The sequence below is a fragment of the Cordyceps militaris genome, assembly GCF_000225605.1.
Source record: "Cordyceps militaris CM01 unplaced genomic scaffold CCM_S00005, whole genome shotgun sequence".
NCBI lineage: Eukaryota > Fungi > Ascomycota > Sordariomycetes > Hypocreales > Cordycipitaceae > Cordyceps > Cordyceps militaris.
The window spans coordinates 3022749-3035956 of NW_006271973.1; the positions used below are offsets into that span (position 1 = coordinate 3022749).

A 13208-nucleotide genomic window follows, 5' to 3' on the forward strand; every position below is an offset into this window, starting at 1 on the left:
TTTGACTTTGTTGGTTTGGTCAGCCGGTTAATGGCCCTCGTTGGTGGCCCTGGGGAATTGAAAGATGGGAGATGACTTGCTGGCTGCCGGTCGTGGGTTGGCTCCTCTGTGCTCGCTCCTCACTGGCTTGGCCGATCAGCTGGCTGGTTGGCTGGCTGGCTGCCTTTTATTCACTATGAATCATCGTATGTTGTTCTTAATATGTGCTCTTCCAGGGCCAACAGTACGAGTCAAGGCTGCCCATAATTGGAAACTGAAAATCATTGAGTCATTTACGGGTTGTTCAGGTTGTGCAAGTTGTCCAGGTTACATTATCAGTCTCGTAGTTCGAAAGGCTATTGGGATCCTCTGAAATGATTCTGGATAGGTGCTCGAGCCAATGTATGTTCACAAGCCCATCTCCCTCGGGCTGTCCAGGCATACATGTACACAGGTATTAGATAGGTCTCGCTCCAACTCGATGAAAATCGCATCTAAGCCGTCAAGTTGGCAGTCGTTATCTCAGTCAAAGCTCTTGAGGTTCGCGGGGAAAATAATCAATAATTACACAACTTGTTTCATCACTACCGATACACGCTCACACTGTAATGGGGTGGGTATTCATGCATTCAAACAAAGAAATATTTATTACCGCTCTAATCCATCCCGACTCAATCTAATACCCAATACCATTAATCCTGCGTTGACCATTTCCCATTCCTCCTTCATCCGAGCCGCCCCCTGTTTCTATTAGCCTTCTCTCATCCTATTCAGAGGCGGTAGTAGGTTACCTGTAGTCGAGTTACCGATCTAATCGCATCATTATTCGCTGTCCTACAGCTTGGCCTGGGCCCAAGAACGGGCCGGCAGGCCTCGCTCAAACATGACGTCAATCTGGGCGGGGGTGCGATCCTTCATCTCGGGCAGTCTAAAGTAGGCCCAACACAGGCAGAAAAACGAAGTGCTTGCCCAGAGGAGCGCAGCGCGGGTTCCGAGGCCCCAGCCCAAGGGCTTGGGCTCAAGAAGGTTGGGGACGAGGAACAGGTTGCCAATCGACACAGCAATGTAGATACCACGGGCAATCGAGTTGGTGGCAGTCTTCATGCGAGTCGACGGGGTCTCGGCGACAATGGTGTAGCAGACTGGACCAATAGTAAAGTTGTACACGACGGCGAAGAGAACAAGAATAACGGCAGATACCCAAGCCACTGCCGTGGTCGACTCGAGGAAGAACCCAAGCGTGCCAATGATGATGAGGCAGGCCACTTCCGCGGCAAGGCCACCAATCCACATTGCGCGGCGACCAAACGAGCGCATGGCAGCCATCGACGCAAGAGTCGATCCAATGCATAGTAGATACATGCCCATAGTGACGCAAAGCGCGTGGCTCTGGGTCAGGCCGGCCTTCTGAAGCACGTTGACAGAGTAAAAGACCAGAGGTGAACCTACCAGCTGCTGCGTCAGGTAGATGATGACAGCGATCTCAGTGCGACGCAGGTTGACACCCTTGAAACAGTCCATGAATCCCATGCGCTCGGAAGCCTTCTTCTCGTGCTCGTTGACGCAGTGAATAATGGCAAGAGATCCGTGCTGGTCAAATTTGGGATCGCGGTTGACGCGGCTAAGAACCTTGCGTGCCTCTTCATCCTTACCCTGTCGGCTGAGGAAATAGGGACTCTCCGGGGCGAGAATCACAATAATAAAAAGCGGGAAAAGCCAGGAGTATTGAATAAGCATGGGAAGCCTGATTGACCATTGCGGGTTGTGGATTTCAGAAGAGCCACGCAGGACAGTTGCAGAGACGAGCTGACCAATCAGCCAGAAAATGTTGATCATGGTGGCAGCCGGCCCTCGGAGCTTCAGAGGGGTGATATCAGAGACGTAAGGAAGGGTGATGCCTTGGAAGAGACCCCAAGGAACACCAAGCAAGAGTTCTCCGACGAGAAAAATGTGAAGCTTGGCGCCAGGAATGGAAAGAACTCCGATCAGAAGACAGATGGAAGCCCAAGCGAGGCCAGCCTTGGTACAGAGGCGATATCCAAAGCGGTTCATAACTCGGGGAGCAAGCCAGAGACCAAAGAGCTGGCCAACAGCGGCGGAAATGGTGATACCCGACTGCCAGGCAGGTGGAACAATGAGGTTGCCGTTGGAAGTTTGACCATACAACTCCTTGAAAGGCTTGAACGAGAAGAAGCTGGGCACGAGGGCAGTTTCGTAACCTTCCATGATGATGGGGGCAGCCATCATCGCGGCCCAGAACAGAGCCATGAAGTAGTATTTGATCGTGTACCGCATCGTCATTGTCTGTTCATGGTCGCTAGCAGCTTTGGCGGCTTCGTTTCCTGCATAGATGTCGTTGACAATTTGCTCGGTGACAACTGGAATCTCCGTAACCGTCGCCTGTTCCTTGCTATCCTGGCCGTTGTTGGGCTGGAGGGGGGATCCAACCTCAGGATTCGGCTGGGCCCCGGTCCTGAGACTCGGGAGTTTCCAAGGCATATCGATTGAGTCTGGCGTTGTCTGGAAGAATGTCGGCTAATTCGAATAATGTGAAATGTATGGTCAGTAGACAAGCTGAATAGAATGGTGGGGGGATGTGGTTCTTGAAACAGGGGAATTGCTCGCCTTTTAAAGGTTGCGGTCCTGCGCGACGGCGGCCGGATATATTGACTTTACGAGGCGGTCGCGATCGAGAAGCGAAGGTACTATGGCGAGGGAGGAGGCGCCCAATAGGGACAGGCCACGGGGAGTTTGGGGCAAAAAAAAATCTAAATAACTGAGCCGAGATCCATTTCTGAGATGCTTATGAACTTTGTGTGCGTAGATTTCGCGCCGTCGTGACGTTTGGCTTTTGGTTTCGAGAAGCGCGGCGTGTTGGTTGGTGGTCATGGCAAGCTACCTTCGGCCACTGACAAGCCTAAATGGTGGAGATTCGGATGGAGGGTAACTGAATTGCGTCTAATTGATGGCATATTATAGTTCTCAAACTATCATATTAAAGGAGGAAATTACCACGACTGTGTTTACCATCTGTTTGCTGGCGTTTGGCTTGCCAGCTGGCAGTGTGTTGGGCGTTCGTGCAGGTGGCTATGCACAGGAGGGTAGCGTCGAGTGACGGACGCATCACGAGCACGCATTTTTTATTACACGACCAGATGAAGATATTATTTTTCTTCGGTGAGGCCCGAACGCGCCGGACTATATCAATGACGTTAAGACTGGCGGTAGCTCGGGCAGTCTAGGTTGCCATGGCTTCGAGCGTGGTAGGCCGTCTTGGAGCAGAGGAATTAGTTTGAAGACACATGTAGCGTGAGCCAGCAGGACAGCTTTCTGCTTATTCCTTTTTTTTTTTGCCGCCGGTGGCAAACCTGAGAACAAAAAAGGTCATCCTGGCTTGAATAACATAAACTTCGGCTGGCCAGTGACGCAGACGCCAGACCAAGAGCAGTGGGGGAGTGGCCGCAGAATAATCACCCTGCGGGTATTAATTAAAAAAGACCTCCCCGCTAGACCAAGAAGCCAGATTTATTCCTAAACACGGAGAGCCTGGAGGCACCTCCTAGTCCATGCCACATTTTCCCGAGAAAACGTGTCTGTATCACAAGTATAGGGTAGCCAGACCGAAGTGGTGTTGGTGACATGGCGGGCAAGAGCGGGACTGAGTGGGGCAGGCATCCGTCACCCCGCGCAACGGAAAGAAAAGAAACAAGGGTCAGAAGAGAAGCGTGGTGCGAGATCTTGGGCACACACAGCCAGCTTGTGCTACATGCCATCTCCCTGATGCGCATCTACCTCTTGCATCTTTTGCACAGAAAAATCAGTACAGATAGCTCCTCGATGTTTTTGCGACTATTCATCCACCCATCTTTCCTGGAAGTCTAGTCGAAATTCCAGCAAAACCGCAGCAACTCGACGCTTGCCACACCGCCCCTCATTTGTCAAGGCTTCACGCCGTCAACATTCCGCAAGGTCCATCCGCCACGAGGAATTGCATTCCAACCGTCCGAACAGGCGCATCCAGGAGCACGCGAACTCGAATCCGGGGCCTCTACGGGGAGATTTGTCTCGAGCGACGTTGAATTAACTCCACATCAAGAACCCTCGACTGCATCGCCGAGGTCAGCGCCCGCTCGTCGCCGCCGTTATGGCGCCGACACCAGGTGACCTGTCGGCCCCAGGGTCGGCGAGCTACTCCTCCGACACGTTGACGGTCGGAGACGGTACCTGGGTCTTTGATAAGAATACTTTCTTGCTTCCGAATTTGCAAGGGGTCAACTTCGAGACGATGCGTTACAATGGTACGACAGCTACAGCCCATATTTCCCTTGCATTGGTCGCCGCACTAACCGTCCGTCTCTAGGTATGGGCAACCGTTTCTCGACCTTTGTAGGATACCACAGCATCATTATGGCTCATGCCGTCATGGCTGCACTCGTATTTCTACTCATCGTACCTCTCTCCGTCATGACAATCCGCTTCTACGACAGGAACCGCAGCCGCGCTATCGGCTACCATGGACAACTACAAGTACTGGCGAGTCTTATGCTGCTGGTCATTTTTATCCTAGGGTTTTTTGCTGTCGGCCCAAAGCGCAACCTCACCAATCCTCACCATGGCATTGGTGTTGCCATCTTCGTGCTCTTTGTTCTCCAACTCGTTGGCGGCCGTCTGGTGCTACACATTACGAAATCACGCTCTCTGCGCCGCATGATCCATCAGTGGTCTGGACGCGCTATTGGCCTCCTCGGCATTGTGCAGGTTCCGTTAGGTCTGACTCTCTACGGCTCCCCCAAATACCTCTTTATACTCTATGCGCTTTGGATGTCGTTTTTGGTTCTTCTATATTTTATTCTCAGCTACCGCCATGCCGGCCACCGCGATGTCTACTTGACACGCGGCACTAGATCTGAGGGCGGGAGAACAGATTTTACGGATACCGAGTACATCTCCGATCACAAGCCCGAAAAAAGCAGTAATCTAAAGTGGCTAGGCCCTCTCGCAGCGGGTGCTGGTCTCTGGGCCTTGCTGCGCAATGGAAAGAAAAAGCAGAATCGTGAACGAAGCCGGAGCCGGAGCCGGAGCCGATCGCCGTCGTCTTATCGAACCAACCCCGAGGTGCTTTCCTCCCGCGGTTACTCCGAGAGATTCTATGACGATAAGTACTCGGAGCCACCGCAGCGCAAGAGCAGTGGCGGAGGATTTATGAAGACGCTTGCCACTGTTGCAGCTGCTGTCGGGGCTGGAGGTTTGGCTGCCAATTTCATGAAGAAGAGAAACAACAGAGAGGAGGAATATTCCGCAGTATCCACAGATACACCTCGCCGCAACCGCAGCGGGCGTGGTCAACCAAGTGACTACGGCAGCGAATACACCGACGACTATACCGCCACGCAGACGTCTTTGTTGCCACCGTCGGCAAACCCAGCCACCACCTACACCACACGAACGACCGGTGATACGGGGAGACCTACGACGCCACGTTCATCTTATCCGTCACGTCGCGACCACGATGAATCGGACTATTCTTCCTACGTCAGCCCGTCACATCGAAGGCCAGCGGAGAACTCTGGAGGTGGAGGGGGTGGAGGTGTGGCCAAGGGAATACTCGGCGGACTTGGTATGGGGTGGATTGCTAAAAAGCTTGCAGACCGGCGCAACAAGAAGCAAGAGGAGCGGCTACGTGAAGAGGATGATATGCGCTCAGGGACAAACGTTTCTCGCTTCACAGGTGACGGTTATCCCTCTCCAACGCGGGATTCGAGACGACCCCCTCCCGTCCGCCGCCAAACAGGGTATGGCGCATCCTATGGCACAGACACCGCGTTGAGTGAGATGACCGAATCCTCCATCGACCATCCACCCCGAGTCGGTGCGCGATCTGACAATATACAGCCCGTTCCTATGCCACTACGGCCACCTAGATCGAGTGGTCCTCCTGTCTCAGAACCGGTTTCCATGCCTTCTATGCCGGCAGACCCCCACGGAGTACTGCACTCTGGCGCGGAAGGGTCTTTAGTGTCGACTGATGCATCAGCGCCACAGAGAAGACCGTCGGAACGACGCCGCAAAGCTGGAGAGCGAGCCGCCGCGGCCGCCGCAGCACGTGCTAGTAGCCTGGCTGCGAATGAAGGGAGAAAGCGCCCTGGCGATGGTGACCGTGATAGAGATCGCTACGCGTCACCAAACAGTCAGCCCGTGAGCGTTAAAGTCAAGGTCCATGATGATCGTGATCGAAATGTGACTCTCAGGCGACTGACGGAAGAGGAGACCATGGCTGCTCGAGGCCGTCGCGACTCTGAAAGCAGTATTTCCGGAATTGACTCGCCTAGCAACGGACGTGGGTACCGCAGAGCGGCAAGCCCCCGCACCGCAGAAAGGCAAGCAGAGCAACGGGTTGAACAAGAAGATCAACTAGCACCTTTATCGCCACCTAAGCCTGCTTTTGCCAAGGGTCGACGTGGGAAAGACTCTGCGTATTATTCCGGCGCAGCTGGACCGGCCGGATCAACAGCGGCCCACGGGCAAACAGTATCGAGTCTCGGCTCACAAGGGACACACGGTACCTGGAGCGGTATGAGCGGGCCACCCCCTAGTGAGGGCGACAAGGCGAGCGAATCCGCCGCCGCGGACAACAGGCGGCGTCGGCGAATGGAGCGACGAAGAGGTAGCAGTGCCGCGAGGCCATCTGGGTTGGACATGTTTGAGTGATGAATTTTTTTCCGGTTTGATCTTTTTTTTTGCATTGGCTCTCTGGACAGAACGCGACAACTGGCGTAAGCTTATGATGAATATGTGTATAAAATTTTATATAGTCGATTTTGGATGTGGACATTTTGAGTACATATTCGCACACGCCAGCGGCACCGAATCTACAGCCAGCCCTTGGGCCGGATATACTTGGAGATAATTGGCGTTTCTATTGGCGATAGCGTCAATATATTTAGAAGAATCTACAAGTGCAAAGGGCCTCTCAACTGGACGACTTTGAAGATACAATAACAGTATCGCATTCCCAAAACACCATTACACTAGACAGAATTCTTGCTCTGCAGCTGCTCTAGCCGGCGCGTTGGCGCCTTCATGATCCATAAAGCCATACAGCAGTGCCGGCCCGACAAGCTGATACTCGGTTCCGGGGTTGGTGCCCGTCGGCCGAAGCACAAGCGGGAATCGGGAGCCTGGCAGGACGGCCACCACGTCGCCCTCGGCCACGATGCGAGGGCCGAGACCCAGCTGGCCGTCTCGCGTAATAAACACCCGCCGACACATGGAGGTCCACGTCATGTCCTGCACAATCTGTGTGGCGCACCCGGTCGCGGCGAGAGCGCGCACCTGCGACGCCTCCTCGGCCGAGAGGCCGCCGAAAAAGGACCCGGGCTGCGCGGCGGGGCGCATCGCCTCAGCCTGGACGGCGTGGGCGGCGCAGTCGGCGCGTTGCTGGTCCGGCGCGGCAGGGGCGGTGCCGCGGAACGCGCCCGTGAGGACGAAGCTGAGGGCGGACAGGAAGTCGTCGGCGGTGGGCCGCGTCGCCGCGGGCTGGGTGAGGACGAGCTCGGTGTAGATGTGGTCGAGCAGAAACGGCCGCTTCTTCTTGACTTCTGCGACGTAGTCTGTGAGTGCGAGCTCTTTGGGGTCAATCATGTCGGATGAGGCTCGCAGAGTGCTAATGATGGTTCCTCGGCAATGCAGTGCGGGCGATTTCGTCGACCTGTCGTCGACGGTCACGGAGCGGTATTCCGACGGAGCGGCAAAGGTCGGACACCGGAGCGGCGCGACGAGGTTCAGGGCATGCCAGTCGGGCACCCACGTCGGGAGGCCCATCGGGTTGGGCGCCTCGCCATGGTCCACAAAGGCGAGAATGTGCAGGCTGCGCGTGCGCTGGATGGTGTTGACGACGAGGTTCGTGTACACCTCGGCGGTGGAGAGGGTGTACACGGGCTCGATGAGCAGCCGCCCGCCGACGACGGCGTTCGGGTGGCCGAGCAGCGAGTAGACGTAGTCGCGAGGATCCGTCGACAGGTGGATGCGTGCCCAGTGCAGCACCTCGGAAAAATCGAATATTGGCGTGCCGTCGGGCTTGTTGGACCACACGAGGTTGATGTGGTTGCAGACCCACGATTGGAGGCCGAGCTCGTTGATGACGGACGCGCCGTTGTCGTCGAGGAACAGGACAAAACGGGCCACCTCGGCCCAGTCGATGCAGAGATCACTTCGGCCCCAAGAAATCCAGGCGCGGCGGGCAAGGCCAATCTCCTGGATGATCCAGGCCCGGTGAAAATACTCGCAGTCAAAGAACATCTTCACAGCACGCCATACTTCGAATACTCTCTGGTCGTCATCGCCCGCCACTTCAAGCTCGTCCTTGACGCCCCGGTTTCTTTTCTGGATAGCAGATTGAATTTGTCCCAAGTGGCTGCCTGTATCCTTGTTGAACTCTTGCAAAAATTGTATCGCAGTAAGGGCTAGAGATTCGTCTTCGGCCGGATTCTGGAAAGCGCCCAACCAGCAGAGTACCTGCGTCGCGTTGCGGAAAATGTCTCCCATAATGCGGACCTGCGAGAGACGCTCGTCCAGATCATCCTGCTGAATGCAAATGGCATCAACCCACAGCCGCCTCGGTTGGTCGACACGGCGATAGGCGAGAAGCGCTCTGGTCAGGTTCGCACCAATGCGCAGCAGGCCGCCACCATTGTCGGCCTGGTTCTCGTCTACGCAGGAGATGGTGCTTTGCAGGACGGCGGTCTTGCCCCATACGTACGATAAAGCCTCGTAGGGCTCGTCCGTGATTGTTTGCGCTCTCAGTCGACAGACCAAAGCATCGTCGATAGAAGCGGCAGGTTGCAGCTCGAGTACGCGAATACGCCCTGGTGGCAAGCTGACATGCCGGTAGCTGCTGTTGCTGTCTTGGGACTGCATATTGAGGTCCAAAGGTAGTTGACTGCTGATCTCGTCTTGTCCGGCCCACTGCGACAGCCTACGATCACTTTAAGATGTGCTGTGTAGGAGAAGTGTTGTCCGAGACACTTTGACGCTGATACACGGTATGAATCACGGCAGCATAGTTTCAAGTAAGATAATCAGTCCGAGCTAGATAGAAGAGGGAATATCGTGGCATGGCGTGCATTTTGGCCGCTCAGCTGAACTGAAGTGGCTGTTCCATGCGCATTCTTATATCCGTTAGAACGATATCGTCGCATTGTTGAGTTAAATTGAAGGCGGCGGCGATTGGATGGTTGGATTGTGGACGAGAAGCTTCTTCCAAAGGTCGAATATTCATTTCTCTCCGCAAGTACCGCATGTTTTGTAGACTGACAGCAAATCTGGCCAGACCATGGACGAAAGGGTCACTGTGTAGCGAAGGCAGCCCACTACCATGAACTAGCTCCCATCACTGTTGGATGTCGAATTCAAAAACTGGGAAATGTCTGGAGCTGTCTCGATATGTCGTCAATCTCGCAGTTGTACAGTTTGCTAGCTGACACAGCCTATCTGCAGGCTGCCGCTTGAGTGTCTCGGAGGGAAGTCAACCTAGCGGCGTACGTACTGAACGACCGGAGAGCGGCGGGTAGATCGGAGCACACAATAATAGTACATGTAATTTGGAGGCAAGATCGATATAAGGTCCGGATAAACACGCACATAAGTTCTTATTAGCCATGGCCGATGGAAGGGAAGCCTGTCAGGTGGTGACTGCTTGATGGTCCAACAAGGTGGGGGCCCGAAAAGCGAACACCAACGCGGTTCCACGCTGTTGCTGGATCCTGGATCTCGACATTCGAACGACTCAAAAGACTCCGCTCCGGCTCTGGACCTTTTGTGCGCGTCGCCACACGTGCGGTAAACCGACGGCCGGACGAATCCAACGATACTACCCGCTTTACACGACCAATGGCTGCGATTCGGTCATAGCACAGCAACACCGCCGCGTAAAACATGTCGCAACGCGGCGCAAAGGCCAAGGGGCCGTCCCTCACCGAATACAAGGCCATTGCCGCCGAGTGGGAAAAGGCGAAAAAGGCCAAGGAAGCGGCCGACGCCCAAGCGGTCAGCCAGGGCCTGCTCACCGAACGGGAGCGGGCCAATGCCCTGCAGAAGAAGCGCGAGAAGCTCAACAAGCTGCGGCAGACGCGGTACGAGAAGCGCTGGCTGTGGACGGTCGCCTTTTGGGTCTGGATGCTCGCCATCCACGCCATTGGGATCTGGCTCTTCACGACGGGCTTCTTGCTGACCAGGCTCGTGCTCGACGAGAAGTCGTCCTGCGACGCGCCACCCATTGACGGGACCAAGGGCCTCCCCACCCCGGACAAAGGATGTTGGCACCCCAAGACGTTTGACCGCGCTGTCGTCATTCTCATTGATGCTCTTCGATATGATTTTACCGTCCCCCACGCTGTCGACAGCCCGCATGCCTACCACAATGCCTTTCCTGTTCTCCACGAGATGGCCGTCAAGTCACCGCAGAATGCCTTCCTCCGACCCTTCATTGCCGATCCACCGACAGCCACGCTGCAACGCCTCAAGGGCCTCACGACCGGCACCTTGCCTACGTTTATAGATTTGGGTAGCAATTTCGGAGGCGATGCGATTGACGAGGATAATCTGCTCATGCAGCTGAAGAATAACGGCAAAAAGATTGCTCAGATTGGCGATGATACCTGGTGGGGTCTCTTCCCCAGCTACTTTGAGCCCAACATCAGCAGGGCATACGACAGCTTGAATGTCTGGGACCTGCATACTGTTGACAACGGCGTCATTGACCACATATTCCCGCTTCTGGAGCCCAAGGCCAAGAGCCAATGGGATCTGCTCATCGGCCACTGCCTAGGCGTCGACCATGCTGGCCACCGTTATGGTCCTGAGCACCCCGCCATGACTTCCAAGCTGCAACAAATGGACGATTTTATTCGCAATGTTGTTTCCAAGATTGATGACGACACACTTCTCATCGTCATGGGAGACCACGGAATGGACAGCAAAGGTGACCACGGCGGCGAGAGCGATGACGAAGTGGAAGCTGCGCTCTGGATGTACGCCAAGCGGCCCATCTTTGGCCGCACTCTTCCTGAGCACGCTGTACCGCCCCCCAATGCCAAAATCCGGCCCGTGAATCAAATCGACCTTGTCCCGACGCTCGCGCTTCTTCTCGGGATTCCCGTTCCCTTCAACAACCTCGGCATGCCAATTGAAGAAGCCTTTGCCGGCCCTCGCGGCAACGACTGGGCCAACCTGGCTGCTGTCTCTCGTGTAACCGCTGCCGGTATCCAGCGCTACCAGAAGCTCTACTTTGAGACGCGCGGCATCACGCCCGCGACCGACGAGGGCAGCCCTGCGTCGCTGTGGACCGCGGCCAACCAACAAGGCCTATCCGGCCGAAGCCTCTACGATGCGCTAGCCCTGTACCAAGCGCGCAATCTCGACGTGTGCAAGGCTCTCTGGGCGCGCTTCGACGTGCCGCGCATGGTCATGGGCGTATTCGTGACTGCCATCGGCTTGCTCGTGCTCGTCATGTACGCCTCGCGCACCGAAGATGACGGGTACGTGGTGCTCAACAATGCCGAGCTCGACTACGCCGAGAAGCAGCTCGCCGACTTGGACGACCAGGACGAGCCTGAGCACCCCGATCAATCCTTGCACCAGGACCTCCTGCACTGGGCCATGGACGTGCGTGTGATTGTCGTCGTCGCGACGCTGACCGCCGCCGCCGTCTTCCGGGGCCAAGCGCTGGACGGACTGGCCGCGCTCGTGGCGACCATTTTGATTGCCAGCACCGGCTGCGCGCTCTATAAGCACGGCAAGACGCTACGCAACCTGCTCCCCGACACGTTCTGGGGTTGGCTGGCCGTCGTCTTCACCGTCAGCCACTCGCTCGGCTTCGCGTCCAACTCGTACACCATCTGGGAAGACGCCATCCTGCTCTTCTTCATCACGACCTTTGGCGTCGCCACACTCGTCTCCTCGCTGCGCATCGAGTCGTCGCGCGTCGACCGCTACATGGGCGTCTACCACTCGGTCGCCTTTGTCGTCCTCGGCCGGCTCGCCTCGTACTCGAAGCTCTGCCGCGAGGAGCAGATGCCGTACTGCCAGTCCACCTACTACAGCTCCAGCGCCTCGTCCACCTCGGCGCCGTGGCAGGTCGTCCTCCCCTTTCTCGCGGCCGTCGGCCTGCCCGTGCTCGTCAAGTCCTTCCTCACGCCCACGCGATCCTACGCCGGCCTCGCCCCGACCTGGATCGGCTACGTGTTCCGCTTCAGCCTGCTCCTCTCGGCGGCGTACTGGCTCGTCGACGCCGCCGACAATGGCAAGTGGCTCGCCGCGCACCTGCCCCCGATGGCGCTCAAGACGACGGGCGTCTACGTCGCGCAGCTCACGCTCGCCGTCACCGTCGTCGCCGGCACCACCGCCTTTGTGTGGGCGCCGCCCTCGGTCGCCCTCGTCCCCAGCGAGGGCCGCCTCACGATCCTCGGCTACGCCAACGCCCATGGCGCGCGCTACCTGCTGCTCCCCGTCAGCGTCCTTGGGACGTGCCTGCTGCTCACCAAGCCCATGGGCGCCGCCGCGCTGTCCGCCATGATGTGGCAGCTGCTCGCCCTCTGCGAGATCCTCGACCTCAACGGCCTCAAGACGGAGACGATTGGGCCCGTCATGCTCGCCGTCCTTGGCAACTTCTACTTTTTCAAGACGGGCCACCAGGCTGTGCTCTCGAGCATCCAGTGGGACGCCGCTTTTATCCCGCTCTTCGCCCTCCGCTATCCGTGGGCGCCGCTCATCATTGCCGTCAACACGTTTGCCGCCCAGATCCTCGCCGTCGCGAGCCTGCCCCTCCTCGCCCTCTGGAAGGTCGGCCCCAAGCAGCGCGGCGTCCTCGAGACCGTCTCCCGCGCCCTCGGCGTCTACATTGCCTACTACGCCGTCGAGGCCCTCGCCACCATCTCGTGGGCTGGCTGGCTGCGTCGCCACCTCATGCTCTACCGCGTCTTTAGCCCCCGTTTCATGACGGCCGCCCTGCTGCTGCTGCTTCTCGACGTCTTGGGCATCTTGATCACGCTGACAGGCGTGCGGAGCAACTCACTGGCAATTAGTGAAGTGTTTGGCTGGGCTGAGTAACTGGCTCATTCTGCCAGTTCTGTTCATGCTGCAATATAGTTGACGCCCTTTCTTTTACTCTTTCAACTTCTTTAATGCGCGTGCTTTTTCTTTAAAATTATTACTACTCACGTCATTGTTTCTGT

General features: G+C 56.5%; 4 protein-coding genes across 4 annotated transcripts; 2 read left to right on the forward strand and 2 right to left on the reverse strand.

Moving 5' to 3' along the window:
• Positions 1-813: 813 nt before the first annotated feature.
• On the reverse strand, positions 814-3103 carry CCM_07255 (trehalose transport-related protein; the record flags this gene model as incomplete). The annotated part of the gene is made up of 2 exons (XM_006672393.1): positions 814-2489; positions 2992-3103. The coding sequence occupies 2 exons, from the start codon at positions 3101-3103 to the stop codon at positions 814-816; spliced, it is 1788 nt and encodes a 595-aa protein (XP_006672456.1).
• Positions 3104-4123: 1020 nt separating this feature from the next.
• On the forward strand, positions 4124-6687 carry CCM_07256 (Cytochrome b561/ferric reductase transmembrane; the record flags this gene model as incomplete). The annotated part of the gene is made up of 2 exons (XM_006672394.1): positions 4124-4277; positions 4340-6687. 2 exons carry the CDS (start codon positions 4124-4126, stop codon positions 6685-6687), a joined length of 2502 nt encoding a protein of 833 aa, XP_006672457.1.
• A 315-nt stretch (positions 6688-7002) lies between these two features.
• Positions 7003-8895, reverse strand: CCM_07257 (HET domain protein; the record flags this gene model as incomplete). The annotated part of the gene is made up of 1 exon (XM_006672395.1): positions 7003-8895. The coding sequence occupies one exon, from the start codon at positions 8893-8895 to the stop codon at positions 7003-7005; it is 1893 nt and encodes a 630-aa protein (XP_006672458.1).
• A 1017-nt stretch (positions 8896-9912) lies between these two features.
• On the forward strand, positions 9913-13083 carry CCM_07258 (phosphoethanolamine N-methyltransferase, putative; the record flags this gene model as incomplete). Its single annotated transcript, XM_006672396.1, has 1 exon — positions 9913-13083. The coding sequence occupies one exon, from the start codon at positions 9913-9915 to the stop codon at positions 13081-13083; it is 3171 nt and encodes a 1056-aa protein (XP_006672459.1).
• Positions 13084-13208: the final 125 nt, after the last annotated feature.